This window comes from Cryptomeria japonica, chromosome 3 (genome assembly GCF_030272615.1).
Source record: "Cryptomeria japonica chromosome 3, Sugi_1.0, whole genome shotgun sequence".
NCBI classification, from domain to species: domain Eukaryota; kingdom Viridiplantae; phylum Streptophyta; class Pinopsida; order Cupressales; family Cupressaceae; genus Cryptomeria; species Cryptomeria japonica.
The window spans coordinates 964,748,184-964,774,989 of NC_081407.1; the positions used below are offsets into that span (position 1 = coordinate 964,748,184).

The 26,806-nt window shown below is 36.1% G+C and overlaps 1 protein-coding gene across 4 annotated transcripts in view; it reads left to right on the forward strand.

Annotated features, from left to right (window-relative positions):
* Positions 1-26,806, forward strand: part of LOC131035519 (uncharacterized) — a 111,044-nt gene that overhangs the window by 54,835 nt on the left and 29,403 nt on the right. For all 4 annotated transcript variants that reach the window (XM_057967229.2, XM_057967230.2, XM_057967231.2 and 1 more), the window contains exons 8-12: positions 1-87; positions 1,096-1,842; positions 4,578-4,757; positions 13,683-13,893; positions 14,029-14,195. In XM_057967229.2, coding sequence (XP_057823212.2) covers positions 1-87; positions 1,096-1,842; positions 4,578-4,757; positions 13,683-13,893; positions 14,029-14,195 — 1,392 coding nt within the window. The remainder of the gene's footprint in view (positions 88-1,095; positions 1,843-4,577; positions 4,758-13,682; positions 13,894-14,028; positions 14,196-26,806) is intronic.

Here is a 26,806-nt window from a genome sequence, read left to right on the forward strand (position 1 = left end):
GCTGTCATTACTCCTCCTACAGTTGTTCCATCAGTGAATGGTACATCTTTGAAGGTTTCTCTTGCCACATCTGCACCTCAAGGAACTGTAAGTTATAGTAATGTGCCAGGTGTAGATAGCCTGTTAGCTTACAAAACTACAAGATTAGCTACATTAAGATCTTACGAGAAGACATAGGAACTGCTTATGATTTTTGTCTGTACAGATTTTGTACTTTGGCCACCGTATGGATTTAGCATGAAATCTCTTTTTTAATAATGGAAACTTTAATAAAAATGTTGCAGGGGTAGTTTTGTTTTCTGTTATTGCAAAAAAATTATCAACTTCTCCTTATGTTACCAGAAACTTACTTTTTGCCAATGGATAGCTTGTATACATTTGAAACTTGGAAAATGCCTTCTTAGTTGCCCATTGTTTTCTACAAATTTTGTAAGAGTTTTAATGTTTTCATCTTAGGAATGGGCATTATATTGAAAATATTATTTGCCTCTAATATATGCTGGGTATTATTTTGAAGTATTAAGTTAACTGAGTTGTCCACCTACTTTAGCTTTTATTAAAACAACCAAAGATATTCTACATAATCTTTTATATAATAAATGTTCTACTTTCGCCAAAATGTGATGCTTTTCATCATGATTTCTATACATGATTTTTACCATTTTTTTTGGTTTCAAACATTTTATTTATTTTGTTACTGTCTGTAATTAATCCATTTGTGCTCATATGTGTAATTGAATAATTCTGTACGCATGTCTAATGGTTCTTACCTATACATGCAAATGCTTGTATGTATTTACATTTTGTTTTGGGTAGCTCTGTATTCCATTATTGCTTAAATCAAAATGCATGCATGTTTCAGCTTGTTTTTTCTGCTTATTAGTTGTGAAGATACTGAAATTGTAATGGGGCCTAAGCCCTCCAAAGCCTTCGAAAAATTAAACTTGAAAAAGAAGATTGTGATGAAATATAGGACACTTGTAGAACCGAAGCTTTTGACAGGTTATTGGTCAATATTTTTTTTTATCCCTCATTGAATTATAAGTGGGGATTTTTTTTTGAATTGATGGCTAAATGATAATCATCCTGTTGCAGAGTTTGTCCAGTCCTGTGACTCAGCAAGGAAATACTAGTCATGAACAAGCTGATGATACAACTTCCCAAGAAAGTATTTCTGATGTAAGGCCTCGAACGCCACCATCCTCAACAGTTGCTAATGCAGGAGGATCGGTCTCATCAGCAGCTTCTTCTGTAACTGCATTGGGACCAAATGTTGGATTGAATCCAGTGTTGGGTGTTGGAAGCACTACACTTACTCGTAGTTTGGGTAGTGCAAGTGCTTCTGCGTTACTTACAGGAACAGGGTCAAATAGAAGTGCTGCAGAAACAACTACTGCTATTCCATCATCCCCTATTGGTCTAGTTACTTCAGCAAAAGAAGATGATGGCAGTACCTTCTCTAGCCGTAGAATAACATCGGAGGTAGGATTAACAAGGGGAGTGGGCCGGGGTTCTGTTGTGAGTGGAGTTGGAACTGCTACAACAACTTTAGTGCCACTCAATTTAAGTGGAACTGCTCATTCAGGAAGTGGAATTGTTCCTGATGTGGCAAAGAGAACAGGTCTGACAGGAGATGATAGGGTTGGAAGCAGTGGCCTTGCACAACAGCTTGTGTCCCCCTTGACAGGACAGAGTAGAGTATATCTACAACAAGTTGCCAAGATTCCTGATGGCACCATGGCAAACGATGCAAACAGTGTTTCAGAGGGTGGCCTAATAGGTACACGAATATTTAGTCCTTCTTCTGGTGGTCAGTGGAGGCCCCCTAGTCAGACAGAAATGGTAAGATTTTCTGATTATTGCAAATATTATTTTCATAGTATTGTGCTCAACTATCAAATTTTGGGGTTTTTATAGAAACTTTCTAGTTTGTGGCATTTTAAATTAGGTTCATATGCTGTAGTTTAAAATTGCATATAAAGAAGCTTTGTTGTGTACATTGCATGCAACAGCATATTGGTCAGTATTTTACTACTTTCTTGTGTGCCCAATTTCTTTTATTAATGAAGAAAGAAGTTTGGTTTCCTTTCATCAGCGGGGGATGTAACTGAATTATTTATGCTGCTTAATTCTGTCGGTATTAGTTTACTGGTTATAGTCTTATGCTTGTTGGAAGTCACTACTCTTACATATGTTGATGCTTTAATCATCTGCAAGACTGCATTGCTTTAATCATAAAGGCATAATAGCTAACACTGCATGTAATCGCAATTGTAATATCACTTTACTATAAAACAATGAGATCGCTTTTTTGTTTACATGAACATATATTGTATGGAAACTGTAACAGCCAACTTTTTTCTTTTGTTACATTTTGTTGTTTTTGGTTTACTTGGAGGTTGTCTTATCTGTTTGAAGTTGTCAACTCTTAATACTTTATGTGCATATCATCTGTAATATATTAAGGTCACTGGTCATTATTGGGCATCTTGGTACCAGATCTTATAAAGACCGCATTTAATGTATTCGGGAAGATGCTATTCTTTAATTAAGAATGTAATATTCAGTCCTGAAATTTCAACTTGGCAACTAGTCACCAAGTGGTTGTTGATGCCCTCATGACATGGCTTTTTCTGGATGGTATCTATATTTAAGTATCTCTATATCATGCTGATGATGAAATTTAAAACCCAAGTTAAGTCTTTACCAAGTCAATATTTTGGTTAACAAAAATTCTATAACTGCAGAAACGAACAAGCTATCACTCAAGCAAAACCTTTTGTGAAAGATTAGAGCTTAGTATGAAGCAAATGAGGTGCCATAAACAAGTTTGTCAATGCACAAAAACAATGGTTTTACCACTGCCTCTAGGGATTAAGGGGGAATGCAAAACTACTGTACATAATCCCTAGGTTTAGTAGGATAAATATTTAACATTTAATATATCCTTGATACACTAAAAGCTGAGTAGGCATCTAGAAGATGAACTGAACAATCATTAATATTGATAAATATGTGCATTGTATCACATTTTGATGAATGAATAAATGGTTTGCGTTTCATTGAATATTTTGTTGTTTTCCTGTCCAGTTCATCTTGTCAATCTTTCATCTGCATTTCATTTCTGGGCCGATTGTCTTTTCTTGTTTCTCCTGTAGATAATTTATTTTTGAGGATTGATGTTATTTTTCTCCTTCATGGTGGGGTTTGTTTTCCAGAGCCTGATGTGTGGTTATTTGATCAATGTTTCAGATGAATTAGCAACCGATTTAAAAACTAGACAAACCATTTCTCTACACATTACATAAATATAATCCTTTTATGGCTCATTGATTGTCAAAATGTGAAACTAAAAATTCAATTTTCAGGATCTCTATACCATTTTGACAATTTTTATTTTGTTTATTTTACAATTGCTTTAAAACCAATTTTTGTGTAGGTCTACTTAGTAACTACGTAACCTGGGGACGCGTCCCTGGGTTAAAATCCCCCGTCCCTGTACCGCGGACATTTCAGGGACTTGGGGACGGCTAGGGGACGTCCCCCTGCCGTCCCCAAAATTGCAAAATTTGTGGGAAACGTCCCGGAAACTCGGGGACGATAGTGACTCTCAAAGAGGACATCCCCTCGTCCCCTAACCGTCCCAAGGACGGCCAGCCGTCCCCCTTTTCCCAGCACATTTAAAAAACAAAAAAAGACTCAAATGCTCAAAATTTTTTTATTTTATTTTATTATAGGTCTATAAAATTGGATTTTCTTTAATATGATGGGTAAACATGTCCGAATCACTTCCAAAAGCACTTAGAAATAATGAGCAGCAGCCTGGTAATAAATTTCACAAACACTTAGAACGTGGTAGTCCGTAAAAAAGAGGTTGTAGGTCTGCAATCTTAGACTTTTTACAATTATGAAAGGTAAACAGGTCTGAATCATAGCCAAAAGCACTCAGAAATATGAATAACAGCTTGGTATAGAATTTCACAAACATCCAAAACTTTGTAGTGCATAAAGAAGCAGGTGTAGGTCATAATAGAAATGGAAGACTATCAAAATATCCTTGAACCAGAAATAAACAATGAACTACATGCAAACAAGTGTTGGCATATTGACAATGTATTTTCAATTATGAGTGCATATTGAGTATTGACAATGAATTCTGACCACAAATGTGTTATGTTAAGGTTCTATGATGTACATATACTTGCTTTATCCATGTTTTCATATGAATATAATGTATATACATGCTTTATCTATTTTTCATATGATCATTTAAAATTCCACTATATATTTTAAATTATCCTTACATTTTATATAGCCGTCCCCTTTGCTGTCCCCCCGCCGTCCTCAAAATTGGCAAAAAAATTTGCTGTCTTGGAAACTCGTCCCGCTGTCCCCAGCCGTCCCCGTCCTGGAAACTCGGGGTAACACCCAACAAGATTATGAATGTAGACTGCACATATTGTGACGTATCAATGAAAAGAATAGATTTATTTTTGTAATAAGCATTCAGGTTTTATTGTCATATGTGGATGCCAAAACCACTTTTGAGTTTGACAAATTGGTTTGTATGTTTTCAGGGTCAGTTTCGTGGAAGGGCTGAGATTGCACCAGATCAAAGGGAGAATTATCTTCAGCGCCTTCAGCAGGTTCAGCAGCAAGGACACAATCCAGGTCTCTTGGGAGCTCAATTATCTCATTTAGCAGTGGCCAACCAAAAGCAATTTTCGTCTCAGCAACAATCTGCACTTTTGCAGCAGGTATCTACCTTTTCCTAAGGAAATATATTGCAGATTCTTTTGTGAATTTGAATCCTCTTAGTAAAGGTGTTGAATTGTTAGAAATACTATTACTATCACATAGTTGGTGTTAGTTTACAAAAGTTGGTTAAACCGTTGATGATCTAATTTTTATTCATTCATTGTGCTTTCTTGTATACCATTCTTTACGTTCTTTCATGGCATACCTTTATAAACCTTTGTTGTATACACTTATGTGTGATGACATTCTGGTCAGCTACCCTACGGAATTTTCCTTAATGTTGGTTTGGTCCACAAAGGTGGAAATAGGAAGAAAGGATTTCTTGGAACACATAGAAACACAGAAACAACATGTTGATAAATAAAGAGATAAGAACAGCCTTTTAAATTTCATATTTTTTGGGAAAATAATACAAATGATAAAGACTACAATTGAGATAAAGACTACTAGATAGAGGAGTTAATTGAGTGTAGGAGGCCCTAAAGATGGAACTCTCATGATTCAACACGATCTTTGATATCACAAGAATGGATGAACATATTGTGATTGTTGCCATGAAAATAATATGTCATTATGATGTTTTTATACATTGTCAATTTGTTTAACATCATAATTTGAAACTTAAAGTAACTTGGAGATACGTCTTTTGCATTTTCAGACTATTTTCCCTATCAAAAATGTTCAAGGGGCACATGGGTGGCTTGGACATGTTTCCTAGTGTCTCCGATTCACTAAAAAAATTAGAATGTCTTCAAGATGTCATGTTTTTAGGTGCCTTGATAAAGTTTATAATAATCTCCTGTTCGTGTACTCAATAGTGATTCCTCTTCTACTTCTAGTATTAATTTGGCCACTAATACATCAATTGTTTCTATTCAAGATTCCAACATTACAAGGCAATTTTTGTTGAAATAATGGAGTGAGTGAGCATCCAAATGAGGTATTTCTCTACTGATTACTTCAGGGCCTTGGTTTGTCAAATAAACTCCAGTTTTGTATCGTACAAATTGGAAAGTGGTAAAAATGTCTTCATATATTATATGTTTACTAATAAGTATTGCATCTTCAAAATGATATTCTTCCCATGGCATATATATCACTAAGATTTTTTTTCGCAAAGAAAATTATTCCCTTATTGTAGCTTAATGTTTGCTATAGTTTTCCCCCTCTTTTCATATTACCTTTGGGGTAAAAGTAAACTTCAGCTTCACATCTTGCAATTTGGAAAGTGGTAAAAATGTCTCAATATAATAGAAGCTTACTAATAAGTATTGCATCTTCAAAATTGTATCCTTCCCATGGCATATAGGTCACTATGATACTTTTTTGCAAATAAAGTTCTCCCCCTATTGGAGCTAAACTGTTTGCTAAAATTTGCACCCTCTTTACATAGTCCCAGCAAACTCAAGTTTTTTGATGCATTCAATTATTACTGTTAGAAGGTTGACACAAAATTAGTTTTTTCCCTATATTGTCTCAAACAACTTATTAAGTGATAACAATTTTTTTGGCATCAATATATTGTATTCTTCTTTCTTGCTTGGCTATAGCCACAGTTACTAAATATGGAGCTACTTTACCCTCCAATTGAATTTGAACGGCATATTAGAACCCTTTAAAGCATGATTCACATCATTATGTTTGATTAAAGGAATAAGGAGAATTCCAATGGAAAAATTGGGAAGGAAAAATACTTCTAAAATGAATATGGTCCCACGCAAAAATTGAAAATTCTTGTTGAAATCAAGTTGGAGTAAATTGTTCCTTTGTAACCCCTTAATATAATGCAAGTGAATTTCTCATATAGTTAGGCTTATTACATTGTTTTCCCACAAGCCCATATCTTTGTCACCCACTTTACAACCAATAGCCTCCCTCTGGTTAGACTGTAAAATATTTCTAACTTAGGGTGTTCGTCAAGGGAATTTCACTCCATCCCCCATCAAATAAGTTGATCTCATTGAGATAAACACCCCCTACCTCTTCAAATATTGGCTGTCAAGCATCAATTAATTAATGAATAGGTCAAGTGCCTAGAGTATAAATAGGTTTTGTTAAGCACCTCACCCCTATCCCCATCCCCTTAAAATTGTTGTAGTAGTTGTCAATAGTTGGGGCTATTTGTTTAGTTTCCCCCCATTTTCAAGTAGTTTGTGGGTGGATGTTGATCAATCGAGCAAAACGAACCAAATTGGATTGATTTGGGGTGGAATTGGTGGTAGAATCATTTTGAGCTCTTTGATCTTGTAGAAGTTAGTCCTAATGAATGCTGTCCATGGATATTGGGAATATTCTTGACGATTTTCTTCCTATATTCGCCACTACCCCTTAGCATTTTAATAGAGAAGTCAATGCAAGGGCCTTCCTTGGAGTTGGGTGGGATATAAAGAAACAAGACATCTTAACACTTCTTGCTTTGACCCCTCACTTTTTGGTTAGCTTTTAGTTGGGTCAACATTTATTTATTGTTTCTCACAATAGGTTTCATTGTGGGAAGATTCCAATTGATTCTAATTCTTGTATTCGGGATGATTATTGGGATTGATGAGATGATCAATTAGGAATCTTGTTTCTTCATTCCTAGTAGTGATCATAGGATGGTCGTTTATTACGAGAGGATAAATGGACAATTATAATGATTTGTTGGGGTGATGTCTCCCCTCCACTCTTTGTTTTTTCTTTGGTTGAAGCAAGATGTGGTGACTCCTATTTCATATATATTCCCTTACCATTTGCAGCTAGATGTTAAGCTCTTAAAAGGAGATACAATTGAGCCAACCAAAATAAGAGTGTTGGGAACCTTTATTTTGTCTTCTACCATTTGTTATTTGTCTTCATTCTGCCCTAGATAGGAATAACTCACTTAGTTGTGCTTGCCAAGCTTTCTTATGGTTCACTGTAAGTGTAACTCTATATCATTGTTACTCACAGTCTCATTTCTAAACAAACCTCTTGATTTGAGATAATATTATGAGTTGGTGCTCAATGGAGGCACTTTCATTGATACGATCTATTTTGATAGGTTTTGTATGCCACCATTTATAGACAATTTGGATAGGGGCCTTTATCTACTCATGGATAGGTGGATAGGGCAATTCCCAAATCATATTATTCTCCTAGGGCTGGTGGGTAACCCTTGTTCCTAGAATGATTCAATAGATATTTCCAAAAGTGTAGTTAGTTTCGTAGGGGGTTGTGGGAAAAAGGATGTTTCCTACTGATCATACTACCCCTTTGAGTACTAAGGTTGTATGAGTGAGTAATGATTAATGGATGTTCTCTGTTTTTAGCAAGCTACCAACCATTCATAGATTGGACAGATTCCAATATGTTTATAGTAAGCTACCAACTCCTTTTTGTTTCACCTGCTAGAGTTTCAATAGTGAGTTCTTTGATGACTCACTCCAAAGCCTCCCCATCTAATTTAATAGAGCCCCTTGCAGCTACAGTTGGGGTCGATTGCTTTCCTTTGTGATTGGATTTCTTTTCATAATAATCAATTTGCACCACATTAACACAATTTGCATAAATCTGGATGACTTGGCTGGAACAAAAGAAAAAATGAGATCATGAACATAAGGGATTCCCACATAGATATGCCTACTTGCTTGTTTTATAGCACTTGCTTGTTGTGGAGATGAGGACATGTACACCATCCACAACTAGTAGCTGTTGTGTGCCTTAGAATAGTTTCAAGTCAATTTTATTAAGATGATCTAGTATGGCGATCTCCATAACAAGAGGAGGTATTTTTCATGGCTCAAATAGGGCTACCCCCTTACTTAGGTAGGATTTATGAAAGGCAATCTTGGAACCAAAAGCAACACAGTAAATATCAAGTCTGTTAGTGAGATTACTAAAATTATTTTCTTCTATATCTTTGGTTCATTGAATGTTGGAGCGTAGAGATTGCTAAAGGCTAACCACCATGTGCAAAGTAAAGAAAACTTCTCATTAGTATACTTGTTTTGAAGGGCCTTCATGTGCCCTTCTTCAACTTCTTCAAGAGATGAAGACACTCTCTTAGTCCAAGGTACATACCATTTTCGATTTAGAGCATCTGTATGAAGTGGGGTGTTCATTGTGTTCCACCATCGCATCACAATGGGCCTTAACTTAGTATGTCTGAAGAAACTATGGACAAATTTTATGTTTTAATCACTTCTACGATTATTCAGATTGAGGTCTGATCAAAGAGTATCTGATAAATAAAATATTTTTTTTTTGACAAATCGGGAATTAATAATATTCCATTAATAATGTCACATGTGTGATTGATCGGAATCTATTATTGATCTATAGATTAATTAATCAGTGCCCATATCAAATGAAATTATAAATCCAGTATAGCATATAGGTAAATGGGGTAACTTTTTATTTAGTGAATGGGAGAAAATAATATTCAAATTTATTGTACACATAATGAATTGACCTGAATCGATATATGATCTTCTTTTGGCTCCTCTAACGCTAACTCTTATATTTGGCGGTATAGGAGTAGTATTACTTGCTAATATACTTTATTCCGCTCTTTCATTGGGGCTAGTTATTATTTGTATATCCTTTTTCTCTATTATATTGAATACGGATTTCGTAGCTGCCTAATATGCCCCTCATAAAATCCTAAATTAGGGACCTTTGTATGAATGGCTACCTTCATTTACCCAATTATGTTATCAAATGTTTCACAAATGTCTCCAAGGCTAGGAGATTTTGTATTGACATATTTTATGACCTGCAGAAGAAGTGAAATGAAGGAGTAAACATATTTGCTAACAAGCTACAAAAATTAAACTTTCAAAAAAGAAAGAAAAGAATTAAGACTCAAATTAATGAGTGAATGATTTTACAAAGAATGAAATTAGTTAACGAGTGACAAACATTAATAAATTAATTCTTTTTATAATTTAATAATATAATCAAGCGACTCCACACCTCACTATGGATTACCAATTATCATTAAGGATCTTTGTTTCATACGTTTTCTGTAACAACAAAATTTTTAAAATAGAAAAAGAATTAACTTTTCTATACAAAGAAATTAAATTTATATAAATACATGTTTAGCTGAAATTGAAACCGTTCAATCTAACATAACTGTAATTATTTAACCATATAGACAGAAAGGAAACAATAACTAACATCTTTCAATTTTCATAAATTAAAGTAAATAGAGGGAGAGTTAAGAGATTACAGAGTTTAATCTTTCTGTTGCCAGAAACTTATCATAGAACATAAGAGAGAGGGTGAGCATTATCAAGGGCTTTTACGCCCAACCATGGACCAAAGTCCCCTGTGCCACTTCCTACTGGAAGGGCTCGAAGCAGATTAAAGATGGAACAAATGCTAATGAGCCTTTGAGCCTGGTGTTTAGAATCTACACTTATTCATACACTGAATGTGCCTCCTAACTTGTACGACACTCTGGCTAGTAGTGCATCTGACTCATGAACCGACAGACGCATGCAAACTGCTGCGCTACCTTGGCCAAGGTTTTGATAATTAGCATGATGAGTGCTCTCCATGTTCACCACACTTAGTCGGCTTACTTAGAAAAGGTTGCGTACTTGCAACTAACTCAAGAATCCAACTGACCTTCAAAAGACTTAAACCCAAAGGGTATTGATTAACTCCGAACATGGAGAGAGTATCCTATACTCTTAAAGCAAGGGTGCTGTCAATAATATGCCAGGTATGATTAACTGTCCAATTATACAATTACTCAAGGTTATTAAACACTGATCTAAGTTGGGCTTACTACCAAACCCAATAATGGTACAAAACAGATTGACCAAAGTTTACGGTTGACTAGCCCATATACATATTGACATTCAGAACAGCTTAATCCAAGAACACTGACTGTCGCAGTCCAATATTACTCAAAAGAAAGAAAGCAGCACAGCAAGTAGATACGAATGCAAAATTCAGATTACTCAATAACGGATATAACATTCGGGCTCTACAGTTCACCTTCAGATTAAACATTAAAAGACAGACTGAATCAACTTTATCATGGCTAAAATGGAGCTGTAGATTTACTTATCAATCATACTATCAATTAGTATGCTCGATAAGCACTCTGCCATTCAATCACTATGCAATGGCTTTCATAACATAATGCATATCAGAAGAAAAGTCTAATCAATTCGTTCCTATTTACGCCTTATCGTGCAAGCTACCATTTCAAAGGATTTATTCATTAAATAATGAAAAGAAAGCTTCAGTTCAAAATTAACAGAGGCAGAATAGCGTTTCCTTGCCTGAGAAACGACAGAGAAGAGAATAATACGGGACTTCCTACGAGCTCAATACAGTCGGCTCGATCCCACACAAACAGGAAACTATCCAAGAAAACTACGTTCACAACAATAACACAATGATCCGCCCCCAAATGCCTTCGAAATTCCCAACAGTCTCGATAAAGAGAGCTTGCAGATTATAGCGGAGCACAATAACCATATCACAAAAGATTAATGCGACAACGATCCCCAAATCATATTCGAATGCCCAATAAATAAACATAGAACTTGCTAATGACGGGCTAGCTCGGTGAGCAAATATGCAATCAAATCTAATGGGAGTACTGACTTCTTCAATCATGACGTCCAATAGTTACAAGAATACCCCGCCACCAAGATGGTGGCCACCATGATCACGGTTGGTGGTCTTAAATATGATGCAAGAAAGAATAATGCGACACTTGCAATTATGTATAGAAACAACAATAATGGATATATTAATATCCATACACGTACAATATCTACGTACATGTGTGGGTATTAACATATTCATAAGTTTATGAATCCAAATAATGCCTTTGAACTTTGAAGACCCAAAGGAAACTAGAACTATATATATGTGTGTGTGTACGAAATATATACATATACATGTGTGTGTGTGTGTGTGTGTATATATATATATATATATATCCTCACTTAGCCATAATCAAAAGAGAGAGACATTAATAAAATAATCACCACATCAAGAGAATAAACTTAGACTAAGGTATCCGACTACCTGACGGTACAAGGGTGACAAACTGACTCAAGGTCAACATTAGTAGGTGATATGGACCTTACTCTACCAAGGCCGAGGTGCTCAGAGTGTATGTTTGATTAATCGGACCTAGGTCTCACTGGCAATGCTCATTTCTAATATCTTTGACCCTCTCCTTGATGATACTCTCCCGCCCTCCTGAGGGTAGTGCGCATCCTGTATCCACTTGTTGGATGAAAGGAAATTGATTAGTCAAATCTTAACCAATAATAACTTTTAAAGATGAATATATCAATTATCAAAATTACTTCTTTAATCAATTCCTACTCATTAAGAGTTTTCATCCATTTGAGGAATAAATATATTAAACCTTGATTATCCAATCATAATATCATAATAAGCATAATTCTAGAGTCAGGAAAAAGGGATGTAACATTTTCATTCAGTTGTGCTTGCCTTTGGCCATCTACCGCACTTTAGATTTACCATCATTAATTGTAGAGACTCCTTTACCTCAAGCATCTTTTCTAACAAAGTAAATAGTTGGCATTTCTAGTATTAATGGGTTTGAGAAGGATACCATAGCCAATGATATTGATGAATGTGTGATGTTTAATATTGGTGTACACATCCCTTAGCCAAGCTTGTCCAATTTCCTACATCACTACATTTAATTTAGAATACTCTCTATCAAGGAGGGTGGTGCGCAGTTTATGTTCTTTGGGGTTGCAAATGAGGGACTAACAACAATTGCATCTTTGAACATTTGTTTGAAGTAGGAAGAATGTTTGGTAGAACCCTCTCCCCTTTGATTCTCAGTCTCAACATCCTTGCTTAGACATATAACTTGGCTGCATAGTCTCTAGTGGCGTTTCCTTATTTCTTGCCTCCCCCTCTTTGTACACAACCTTGGCCTTCTCAGCTGGAGATATTTTTTCACAACCTTTTAAATAACCTTTGCCCACTTAAGGAAAAAAGATGAGAATAAACCATCCTATACCTTTGCCTCTACAATCTTCTTTACAAATTAGAAAATGGCAAAATGAATTTTTTTTAATTAATTTTTGTTGTTATTGGGGCTGTTTTAGGTTTACGGTTAGTATGAAGGGGTTTGTAGTCCCCTCTTCCCTCCCCTTTTTTTAATTTCGTGTGATTTTTTTTTTAAATGCTTTTTAAACAGCTTGGAATAGTCTTGGACATGTCCCTTGATTGTCTTGGGGATGACTAACCATTGCCTGCCATTTCCTCCTGTAAATCTGCCATTCTGTAAATGTTTTCTGTTTTTTTTAGAAATTGGTTATGGGGTGGACATTTCCTGTGCATTCCCAAAACATCTCCAATAGGGGAAGAGTCAAAATATGCAGGGGATGCGTTCCCAGGGTACCTAGGTGTAATGTACAAAATTGAATACTATTTGTGAAGAAGACAAAGCAGCTTCTATGCGTCCAAAACTATTGGTTGACTACTATGTTATTTGATTTGGCAAAAACTAGCATTAGGTTTGATTGCATATTTTCTCTTTTCAATGATTCACGCATATTGTCTTTTATATCTAGGGTAGATGCAATTGACTGTAATCTATATTTGTATAACTTGTTGGGCATCTTTATTTTCCAATTAAAGAGTTTCTGAATTTGTACTAATTATACATTTGCACCCTTAAAATCAACTATACTAATATTCTTAATTAGAAAATCTGTGTCTTTGGATAAATAGTTTCTGAATTTGTACTGATTATAGACTTGTGCCCTCGAAATCAACTATACTAATATTCTTAACTAGAAAATCTGTCTTTAAAACAATGCTGGACTAGGATAAAGTAAATGTTCTATTCATTGAATGCCAACTTATGAAAGTTGTTAGGTATTTTTACCTTGTTCTCAAATGCTATCTTAAATGGTGTGTTTATTTTTGGGCATAATGTGCAGGCACAGTTGCAGTTATTACAGCAACAACATCAACAACAAGGCCCGTTACTTCAAAATTCTCAAAGCCCTTCCCTTCAGCAGCAACAAGTTGGATTAGGTCTTGGGTTGCAGTCACAATCCATTTCAGCTGCAAACACTGTATCTCAACACCAGCAAGTGCAATCGTCTGCTGCACAAGTTCTAACAGCAACTTTGACATCAAAAGAAAATGGTAGTCATCCCTTTTCTTTTCTTATTTGCAGTTAATTATTTTTCCATTCGAACAAGTTGGAAAAGAGCATAAAAGTTTGTGTTGTTCACCTCGTCATTCTGGTTTCTGAGATTTTCTGAATACTTTTCAAAATAGATGTTTCATCTACCAAGGTGGAGAGTCAACAACTTCAGCCACCGCCACAGCAGCAGCAGAAATCAGTGGAAGATTCACATGAAGCACCAACAGTCAATGCTGGTGGATATGGGAGGAGTTTTACAAGCGAAGACGACCTAAAGAATTCTTATACATTTGATGTGCCTGTAAGAACATAATAAAACACTCAATGTTTTTAAATTTATAGTTTCAATCAGATACCCTAAAGGAGGTTTGATTGTTTCTTTCAGATGAAGATGGTTTTTAATTTTGATAGTTTTTATTTTATTTCTTGATATTTGACGGGAATGTGAATGCTCTTCTGGCTACAAGCCCTTGTATGCTCTTTTGTGACAATTATATACCCTAATGAAAGCAAGAGAAGTCACTGTCCATATATTTCGTGTCATTATAATTTGTATAGATATTGCTGTGCAATGCATTATATATCTGGACAGGAGATTTCATCATCAAGATATATCTGGACAGGAGATTTCATCATCAACTACACTTGGCTTTTGGCACTTTAATGCATATTTGTAGTTTTTAATAAAACTTCATTAACCTCGCATCTCCACTAGAGTAGGCTAAAAAGCCTTTCATTAGTTACCAAGCATGCTAAAACCAATCTATATCCCTGCAACCCCTATTTTTTGTTGCTAATCCCATTTTTGCATTTTTCCTCTAGCAAAACCTTTATTTGAACTCACCAATTCACACCCTATTTTGTTTCTTTGCTTCTATATATAAAATTCTTGTTTTGAACCAAATTCCTTGTAGGCATGGCTACTCAAACTGCTTCAACATTATGACTTGTGTACAAGATTATAACCTTGAGACAAAGCAAATCCTGAAATCACCAAATGAATCAGTGTTACAAATAATGCCACAATGCATTACGACATGCTTGAGATCTTTGATTATTATATGTGGAAATAACTATCAAACAGCCAAGGAATATTTTGAAAAAGACCCAGATAGCTGTATGAGAGTACTCAACAAACATTGGCTGAAAAATCCTTGAACACTTGTAAAATGAATGCCAAAGACACTTAAAAGGAGTGATTTTGTTGAAAAAGTTGGTGGTATGATTGCCCTATTGAATAGAATTTAGGGGAACCCAACTGCAACAGAATTGCAACTATGGATGTAACATTTCATCTCAATAAAAATTGAGAATAAGTAGCACATTGAACGGGGTACATTAATCAGCAACCATTTGTGCAACCAGCTTTATGAAGTGAGTCAAACAAAACATTTCTATATGATATCATATCTTTTACACTCGAAAAGGAGTAGTTTTCCTGGGTTTGGAAAGTGTGAGATTCATGGGCGTAACAAAAGGTTTATTAATTGTGCTTACAATTGGAGTTTAAGGTAAGTCAAAGACATTTCAGGCATGCCAACATTACCTTCATACTTTAGATCACAAAGATGTTGAAGAATGATTTTAATGAACAACTTTTAATAGAAGCAACGACAATACTGGTTCAATGGGGTAAGTAGTTCATCTAATTTACTAACCTTCACATAAATCAGAGTGCGGCAAACAGGGTCCCATACATGCTCCTCAAATATGTCAGTGATAAATGGGTCTTGTTGGAGCTTTTAAGCTAACTATTTGAAGTTTAAAAGTTTGTGTGAAGCAAGCACATGTTGGGAATTCATTTCCCTCATTCAATTGGCACATATGCTTGTGCAACCTTTGCAAATGCAAAAGCATGTTGATGTAGACATCAAGGGTAACAATCTGTTCTTCAGAGAGGAGACTTGCATTTAATCCAAGGGGCTTCATCGAGAAAACATTAGGTATTACATACAGACATGTGCCAACCAGAGGTTTTCTAGCTGATTGTGATGATGGACATGTTCATTGTAAAAATTATTATAGAATGACAGCATTCTAGATTTATGCATTTGGTTTGAAGAAACTGGCAAAGGAGGTATTAGATGATGGTGATGTGTTTGTTCTAGAATACAATGAAAGCCAACTTTTCTTGCAATCTATTTTGAGGATAGAATGGTCAGTAGCTAAGCACCTTCAATTGAATTGACGAGAAAGCAAGAAAATCATTCAGAGAAGCCAATCATGTGTGGAAAGAAAAAATAGAGAATGCAAGAAACAAAGGGCAAACCTCCAAGAAATCAAAATCATCAAAGGGTTACCCTAAGGTAAGAACACAATTTTCTCTTCTTCTCATGTATCTTGCCCAAAAGTTCCTCGCATGTTGGATGTCCCTAATCAATGAGTTAATATTCAATCTCCTAGATTGAACCATCAGAAGCAGAAGATATAGATAAGCTAGCTAATAAGGAGAAAAAATAAGTGCAAGTTTAATGTTATACAAAAATCTCAAGGGGCAGAAGATGATCAATGTCTTGTCTCCCTAGTAGTCATTTATTTTGCTTCACCAGTCTCTTCTACGCCATCTCTTTCATCTCCATCTTTTCCTCTTACATCCCATTAGAAATTTGTGCAAACTCCTTATTCGTAGAAGTGCCCTTTTGCTCAAAAGTCTACTTCTCATCCTCTATCTCTTCAAAGGTCTGCCTCGTTTATTGAGAATGTGTTTTCAACAACATACTAATCACTCTCTCTTCAAGGTCCACCTCTAGAGCAAGTATCTCATTCTTCTTTCTAAGATGGATTCATCTACATTTGGAGTATCCTCTTGGCTAAATGAAACGGTGAAGTAGAGAAAGTGTGTCACTAAACCTATCTTAGAAGACATTTGGGTAAATGAGATGATGTAGAGAATATATGTGAATAAACCTATCTCAGATGCCCAAGGAATGAGGCATGTAGAAATTGTTGGTGAAAATCTTGCACGGCCTTGATGTTATCTCTCTTAACTCAGTTAATAGCTTGATCTGGAGGTTGTGGAGGATAACAGTTTGCTAAGGTTGTGGTAATCCACCATGAAGGACTTTAGTTGGAGTGAGCTATCCCTTTTGTGGAAGTATGTCAATAGGTGGTGCTTGTTTTGGTTTAATTTGTCAGTGGAAGCGCTTGAATTAGTTGGAGTGGTATGAGGAGCTTAAACCAGAAACGGAGGCTATTGGTGTTGCTTGCTTGAATTCTCTAGATGATTGTTATTGGTTCTCAAAGAACATTTTGGATGTGCACCACAATGTGTAAAATTTGCAAGTGTTTTTGTTTAGACTTTTTCTGTTGTTGAATATTAAATCAAATTCTGGCGTTGGAAAATTGGGCTCATGTGCCCTATCTTTGGTAGATAATTATGGATCTATAGGGGGTTAGGAATGTAGCTAAAAATGATTGGTATGATTTGGAATAAATCCATAAGAAAGCTGGTTGGGATGTAAACCCTAGCTGCTCTCTAAGGTTGGGATGAAAACCTTGACCTTGTCCTACCAATCTTCCTTTCAAACTTGCAATTTATTCTAATTGGAAAATTCTGTGGTTTAATATAACAAGAACTGTTTTCAAGCTGATTGCCATTAATTGAACATTGCAGAGAATTTCACATATTGCCCAGGTAGCAGGGCACTCATTTCGCTAAACTGGGCACTTCTATTGGCATCATCTCTAAGCAATATGTTAATAGGCATTTGATATGAGTGCATGACAGGATTTTTGAATTTGTGTGAGCTCTGGGAAGAAGCTGACCCAAAAAATAACCAAGGTTAAATCAATGATTGAGTAACCAGCAAGATTGGAGACCTTAGGGTCTGAAACTTGCCATTCCAAGGACAAATTCAGTGGTTCCATATTCAGATTTGCATCGGATTTCATACAAATAATCAAGGTATATAGAGGGCTATAGTTGGTGACATTTGTTTGTTGGAGGTGATCAACATTGGAATGCCTATTTCCATACAACAGTATCAGCAAGGGTGCTAGACCCAGATCCTAACAAACCCTAACCACATCCACCTGGATAGCAAAGGACTTTTGCTTGATTACAACTCACTTGGCACTATAGATCGAAGTACTTATCATGTAAGTGCAGTCTCAGATCTGTAGCAAGGTGAAGGCCTAGGTTAGTTGCATGTTGCTATGTTCAAGGTTTAAATGTATAACGATATTACTTTTGGATCTAGTTACAGTTCCAGTTGCATGTTGATCAACTAGGTCAAATTGAACTGAATGTTATTAGTCAATACAGTAGATATTTTCCAGTACAAGGAGGGTTTAGGTGTTGTTCAGCATTCAACATAGTTTGCATGATTTATGATTGAACTTAGAAATACACAAACACAAATTTTCTTTTGCAATTATATTGTTGAATCTTATAGTGGTATTAGAGCCACCTTTTTTGCTAGCCTGTGGGATTATGTGATCCAAATTCATGCAAAATAGTGATTGGGAAAGCAAATATCAGTGAATGGAAACAGGAAAAAGAGCCATAAGTGATAGAAATGTACAAGTTAACATCTAGGAGGTAATTGGGAATGAAATCATGGAGCTGGCTAAGTAATTTCAATTTACCATGAGAGTCTATGGCAGAATTAGTATTTACTTTGAGAGGAATGAATCAATAATGGACAGGTGGGAGATTTGATCCAAATGTTGTGAAAGGAAGTCACTCAGCTAGGAATAGTCTCCATCAATCCACCAACCAAGACATTCCAAGCTAAATTTTTACAAAGAGAAAAAGAGGATCCATTTGAAGAAGAGCAACAAGTACCAACAAGATTGGAAGATGAGATGGCAAAATATCACATAGAATATATTTCTAAACCTATCAATCCGTCATGACATGTACTTCATGGAGTATAATGCAATAAAAACAAGGAATGAGCATAGGAGGGGTAGCAGATATCGGGATCAGCCATGGAGAGACATACAACAATGGTTGGGAAAGAACACTATACCTTATTACCTACTTATGATGGATCAAATGGTTGTACAGCTAGAGCATTATAGGAAAAGTTGGACCTACTTCTGATTAAGCGCTATGTATGAGGAGGAAGCAATCAAGTTCGCAACCCTTCAGCTAGGGGGTGTGGCTCATGAGTGGTGGTACATTGGTTTGGTGACTCAAGGACATGGTTTGATTAGTACTCTAGAAGATATAGTTGAAGTGAGAAGGTACAATTGAGCATAATGTCGTAGAATTTGAGAGCCTTTCAATGATGGTTCAAAATGTGACAGAGGAGGCTCATAGTTCTATTTGTAGAAGGTTTGACTGAACCACTTGAGGGTTTGGTAATTGCATTTGATCTGAATTCTTTGCAGGAGGCCATAAAGAGAGATTTGAATATCGAGGATTTAGTGACGAAAAGAAAGTTCTACCCCAAGCATGTCACATCAGTTCAGCATAAGAAGCCTCTTCATAAGAATCTTTCCCAACCTAAGGCACTAACCCCAAAAGCAAGCAAGGTTGAAGAATCCAAGAATGAACTTTGAATGAATAAATATGTTTTTGTAGAGAGCCATGGGGAGCAAGACACAAATGCTTGGGTAAGGGACATATACACCATATAGAGGTGGTTTCTAATGAGGATTTAGAGATAGAGGAGCTAGAATGCGAGGTTGATGAGACAAGAAATGATAGGAAAGAAGAAGAAGAATCATTGGTGGGCACAATTGGTACACTTTCACGAGCTCCTAGGTATCACTCTTTTCTAGTTAGAGGAGTTCTACAGGGACAAAGTGACAATATTGATTGATAGCTGGGCTACCCACAACAATATAAGAATTAAATTTCAAATGAAACTAGTCATCAGTTCACCTTATCATCATCCTAGGAGGCATGAGGAGATTGAGAAGGCGATTAAGGATTTGTTGGACATGGGAAACATACAAATTAGATCTAGCCCATTTGCTTCTTCTGTGGTATTGGTCAAGAAAATGGATTGTACTGTAATGTTGTAAATTGTATCCTTGTACAATTTCATACTCATTTGGGCCTCACTTCATACTCAGGATGTGCATTGATTATAGAGCTCTGCGATTATGGTCAAAGAAGAGGATGCACACAAAAATTGTAATTTCCCCTTCTCCTTAGCACGTGCACTTGTGTCGGGGTTGGCCTATATTTGACCCTCGTAGGCCAAGGATTTGTTTAGGGGGGTCAAAATGGCGGTGATCGGTGACTTCACATCTCTTTATTATTTGATATTTTGATGTTATAAGGAGATAACACGTATCAGGAGATGTGTGAATTTTATTTAATTAATAAATTAAAGGTACATTAAAATAACATGTTTAATTAATAATATAAAGTGTACCTACCCTTATCTTCTAGAAGGTGATTGTGACGTGTTATGTAATGAATAAATAGAATTGGGGAAACACATGTTGGGCATCAGTTGTTTATTTCATCTCTTGAAGAGTTGTGGAGACACAGGTTGTTCGCAAAAGATCTTGGGGAACGATACCTCCCTATTGGTCAGCATAACTAAGGAGGTGAAAGACCCTCTGAAGGGTTGCGAGGAGAGTGGAGAGCATTCAGCTTTCCACATTGAGCATAAGGAGTTTTAATATCAGTTTATAATAGTGTTTCAGACTTGCAGGTTGCTGAGATTGCCTTGCCCTGTCAATGGAGAGATGGTTCGATCTATTATTCCCCCTTACCCTGCAGGGTCACTTGTGCTCGGCCGAGGAACCTTGCTCCCTGAGGAGAAAGAACGTCGGCTTGGAGAATGCATTCTTTGAACCATTTTTGACAGCGATTCCATTTGGGCATATAGGTGATATCTATCATCATTTATTGGAGGCAAATCGAATTATTGGGAGCTGTCATCAAACAAGTTGCAGAACTTGGACCCACGACTTTGCTCATACCCCTCCATACTTGCATCGATTTTGACATATTGATTCTAAAAATCATAGGAGGGAGAGGCGATAATTTTGGGACAATTTGGAAGGCGATTTAGTGTCTATATAATTTATTTCATGCATCCGACCTGAGGCAGGTTCGTGGCTCTATGACCTTCGATCTGAGCCTTCAGTGCATATTAAAGCTTGGCAATCCCTTGTTGGACAAGGCGCTTCAGTTAGGAGGAAGGTCTGATCAGTTGGAGGAGAATTAGACCATTAGACAGCAGATTTCTCTTGATTACAGACCTCCATTGACAGCAGCAGGGTTAGCATATAGAGGACATGGATCTTGCACATAGGAGTCATCATAATTGAAGATTTCTATCAGCTACATCATCGCCTACACCTGGGAACATCAAATCAGGTTCTTTAACATATCATTCCATTGTTTCAGTATTTATATGTGAGTGTAAATCAGTCCCTAGTCCTCAGAACATCTGAGACTCAGTCTTGTATAATCTTTTTGTAATAATCATTGAAGAGGATTGAACTAGTTTTGGACTGCATCTTATTTTGGATAGTATTCTGATGTTGAATGCCAATTATTTGTTAAAATGACAGCAACAAGATGTGACTGATAATAAGTCCTATTTGTCCCTAATACCTTGTGGTTGTTGTTCTAAATCATTCCTATGATATTCTATTATTGTTGTGGCTCAACCTTCAATGAAAAATTGCTTCAGAATGTCCTTTAAGTCTGACTGAAATTTTGAACAGCATGATAAACCATGACAGCCAAGTGTTTGTTGAAATGTCTTGGTGAAACATATTAGGATTTCATATCAGAAAAATTAGCGGGGACATTACAAAAATAGCTTTTAGGTGTCATTATGAGAATTATGAATTCTTGGTTATGCCATTCGGGTTGACTAATGTACTTGCCACATTTCAATCATGCATGAACTAGGTATTTGTTTTACAGTTGAGGAAATTTGTACTTGAGATATGAAAGGATCATTTAACACATAGATGGCGTGTTGGGTATACTAAAGTAGTAGTCATTCTTTGCCAAGGAATGATTATCAGCAGACACTCGGTAAGATACCTATGCCTTATTTTGATGGCAGCAATAAATGTACAGCAAGGTCTTGGGTGCAGAAGCTTGATAATTATCTTTCCTTAAGACCTATGCTGGAGGAAGATGCAATTAAGTTTGCCACCTTGCATTTGGAAGGGGCTGCCCATGAGTGGTGGTACCACGGGTTACTAACCCTTGGTCATAACTTAATCACCACATATGCTGAGTTCATTGAGAAGCTATTTGACAGATTTGATGTAAAGGACCTTGAGGTAAGCTTCTGTGAGCTAGCTCCACTTAAGCAACATGGATCAAGGATGAGATAGAGAAAACCATGAAGGAGTTGGAGGAAGGGGCTAAGCAAGTGATAATCACTCCCTACAAACTTCCCAAACGGCTCAAGGATGAGATAGAGAAAACCATGAAGGAGTTGATAGCTATGGGACATATCCGACCTAGTAAGTCACCTTTTGCTTCGTCTGTAGTTTTAGTCAAAAAGAAAGATGGAGCATTGCGTATGTGCATAGACTACAGATTGTTGAACAGGAAGACCATCAAGAATAGGTATCCAATTCCTAAAATTGATGAGTTGATTGATGAGCTTCATGGTGCACAATATTAAGGAGAACCTAAAAGCCCAAAATCAGCAAAAGATGTAAGTTGGTCACCACCATTTGAAAAGGACTTTTAAGTTACAACGCTCATGTAAGTTTATTGCCACATTGGGAAAGGACTTTTGAGGTTGGGTAGACAATTTTCTTGAATTTACAACCTGATAGACAATCTTCCCACAAGGGAAGTGCTGAAAATCTCAAACCACAATTTTATGGCCCCTACAGGATCATACAAAACATAGGGGATATTGTATATGAGCTGGATCTTCCAGAAAACAACATAATTCATTATGTTTTTCATGATTCATGCCTTGAAGAGGGCTCTTGGAGAGTAGGTCACACATTTAGAGCTACCACCACTTGATGATGAATGGAAATTGATTTTGGAGCTCGAGACTATCATTGACATGAGAGAGAAGAGACTACAAAACAAGGTCATTCGAGTACTTAGTGAAATGGAAAAATCTTCCATGCAAGGATGCCACATGGGAAGGAGTGGAGATATTCAAGCATCCAAGTCTAAAATTGCTTGGAGGCCAAATCAGTTTGTGCTTTTTAACACTAGCTATACATATATATTTACTATTATAAAAATATAAAAATACTAAATCAAATTTTAAATTTCATCATTTGGTGCTAGAAAATTGGGCCTATTCCTTATCTTTGGTTGGTATATATGGATTTATGAGAGGCTGGGTGTGGTTGAAAAAATTGGTATAATTTGGTAAAAATTCTTTAGACAGCTAGTTCTCTTAATTTTGGGACAAAAACCTTGATCTTGTCTTACTAATTTCCCTTTCAAACTTGCAATTTATCATGATTAGAAAATTTCGTGGTTTAATTTGACAAGAATTGATTTCAGGTTGATTGCCATTAATTGAAGTTTGCAAAGAATTTCACATATCGCCTGGGGTGAAGGGCACTCATTTCACCAAACTGGGCATTTCTATTGACATCATCCCAAAGCATTATGTTGACAAGAGTGCAAGTTAGGATTTTTAGATTTGCATGAGCTCAGGGAAGAAGTCTTTATGTATATTATTTTTCTATCTTTGGTATTTGGGTTTTTAATCATCTTGGTTGGGGCCCCTTACAGTGCCCCTAGAATTTGACCAAAAAGTTATAATGATATTTTAATTGAATCTTTCTCTTGCTGTTAATGAGTTAATTTGCAAACTTTTTCTGTTTTTAGCCTTGCATTTAATTTTATTTCGCTAAATTTCTATATAAAATATCTAGTAGCTGAAAAGAGAATTCTGTTCTAGAAAAAAATTATACGAAAGTACTAGAACATTTATAGTAGACATTGTAATAATTTCACATGTAAAACAATATTATTAAAATTTCACATATCTTAATGTCTAAACCATATACATGTATACACAGACACACACAAAATGTTCTTAAAATATATAACATATAGAAATGATAATAATATCTTAACTGAATTATTCTTTTGCTGCCATTGTGTCAATGTGAAAACCCTTTCTGTTCTTTAGCCTTGCATTTAATTTTTTTTCACTAAAGTTCTATATTAAATATCTAGTAGCTGAAAAGAGAATTCTGTTCTAAAAAAAAATATACAGAAGTACTAGAGCATTTATAGTAGACATTGTAAGAAACTCACATTGAAAGCATTATTATTAAAATGCAACACATCGCAATATGTGTTTCCGGTTTAGGTATGGGGTCAGGTATGGGTTTGAGGGCACTAGTATGGTTGGGAATGTCAGTTCAATATTCGCACACACACACACACACACACACACACACACACATGCATGCATGCATTACATACATACATACATACAATATACATATACACACAATATATATAATATAATAATAACATAAATAATATAATATATAAAAGCTTTACCAGAAATAAAACCAAAATAAATCACATTAATATAAATTTAATAAAAAGTCATAATAATCGATAATATATAATGTAGTACCAAATGAAATAAGTTTTTAAAATAAACAAAGGGAGCATTGTTGATTACTAGGGCCAAACCTTGATTTTAGAGCACATCTAAACCGTTCATGGACATAATATTTATAATTGAATAAATTTTCTTACTTGGTGGTTTAACAAGAGACTTGGTAATTTTGTACCACAAGCTAAATATTTTGGTCAAATATTCTGGCTTTTATTTTTTAATTTTTGTGTAGGTTCTCTGAAAATGACTAAGCACCCTGCCATCTTGTGTACCCTATGGGTACATGGGTATGTCAATGGCAGGGATGTACCTTGATTGAACCCAGGATGTGTCTATCCTGAACCTGTTCCATCTGGTATGAAAACAAGGCTGAAAATTGCAGAACTTGTAACTTAGCCTAATTGTTGTTAATCAAAGTTGTAAAGGGGTCATGAACCACAACCTGTTTCTATAATAAAATAGTAGCCCTATTACATTCCAAGAAACATTGGAGGGCACTAATGTTAGAAAATCATACCAAGAGTTTATTGATTTCAATTACACAATCAAGTAAAGACCTTGCACAACTGCCTCAAATTTTGTTATGTTATTTGTTTTAACATCCAAGAAGAAGGAATACTCTTTTACAAAACACCCCTACATGGATCGTGTAACGTACATAGGTTGGTATCATGGTGTATTAGTCAATTGTGGTAGTAATCGATAAAGTTGTGTGTTCATATGCTTTGTAAGTCATCCCATTAGTTAATTAGAATACAAATATTATCTCAAATGCATGGGGTAATAGTAGTTGCCTTTAGCTTGAGTCTATATATGGAAGGCCTTACCCAATGTATAATATCAATTTAGAATATTGTAATTGGAGTTTATGCTCTATAAGAGGATTGCTCACTCAAAGTGGCATAGGAGCCTATTGTGACCTAATCACACATCACCCCATTCCAAATGGGGACCCCCTAATTTTTAGGTCCTCTTGGTCTTTTGGTTTTGCTTCATTGGGTCTTTTCATGGCAGTCTCTTCGGTCTCCTCAATTTTTAGGTGTTTTGGGGTGAATTTGATCAAGAATGTAGGCCATTTGAGTGAATTTGAAGTCTGAAACTCGTTTGGTCCATTTTAGGGTTTCACCCTTAAGATGTAGATTTGAGATCTTTTCCTTAGGGTGTTTAGAAAACTAAACATGGCATTGGAATCAGGACCCTTCAAGGAAGCTACCAGTGAAATTTGAGCAAATTTTGAGCAACTTTCTATTTCTAGAAAGTTCCTATTTTTAGGAATTTCACGAACTCCCGAATTGTCTTTATTTTGCAAAAAATTGAACTTACTATTTTTGCCCTAATTTTGATTTTCTTTTTAATATTAAATATAGAGAGAGAAACTACAAAATGCTTATAGTGCTGAAAGTTCCATGGAGATAGGCAGCTAAACTAGCTTGCCAACTACCCTAAGTTTTTAAGCGGATATGTCTTCTATACAAGTTTGCATAACTATATCTGCCATACAAAATGATACATCATGTACACCAAAAAAAAATTAGAATGTCAATCATCGAATGAGGCCATCTACGAAGCCCAAAAGCGCAACATAAAAAAAGAGCAACAAATCAAAGCTTGAGCCTAGGCATCCATCCAGGCTGTCCACCCCAACGACCCCTCCATCCAGACAATCTTCGTGCCATCTCTCAGCTGAGCCAGCTGCACAACCTGTTGCCGCACCGCATCCTTATGCCCTTGGATTTCATCGATGAGAGCATCCAGGGTAGTAACAAATGAAGTCCTCTCCCTGCTGGTCCTTCCCCATGTGTAAGCTCATATATGAATACTCGAGCGAAGTCTATTTTTGGTAGGTTCTTTACAGGTAGGGTTCTCAACACTGAAGATTAAACATTGTTGAACATACTTATCCAAATCTAGAAGGTTTGGAAAAAAAAAACAGACGGTTGATCAAAAGAATGGCCAAGTGTGGGATTCATTTGAAAAGTGGAAAGGCGTTGAAATTCTCCTAAGGCACAAAATCACTTCAATCCAAAATGGGCTTCCCAAATCTGGAAAATGATCAAAAGTGGCTAAGTCAAGAAAGTGAAATTCCTAATGCAATGAAATCATACCAAAGATGGATGGGCGCCAAATGAGGTCTTTCCTCCAAGACAAGGAATCCTGCACCCATTGGAATTAGCGCTCATGCAGGGGTATAGAGGGCTAGATTGGGGTCATGGAGGAATTTTCCTTCATGGCCAAAATTCTTGCAACATATGATTTCCATGCCCAGGTCCAAGTCAGACTGCCAAAACAAGGCTATGGAGGAATTTTCCTCCTTGAGCAAAAATCCTATAGGGGGTCAATTTAGCGCCCACGTCCATTGTAGGGGGCTAGAATGGAGGCAGGAAGGCAAAGTTGATAAAAGTGAAATTCCTCC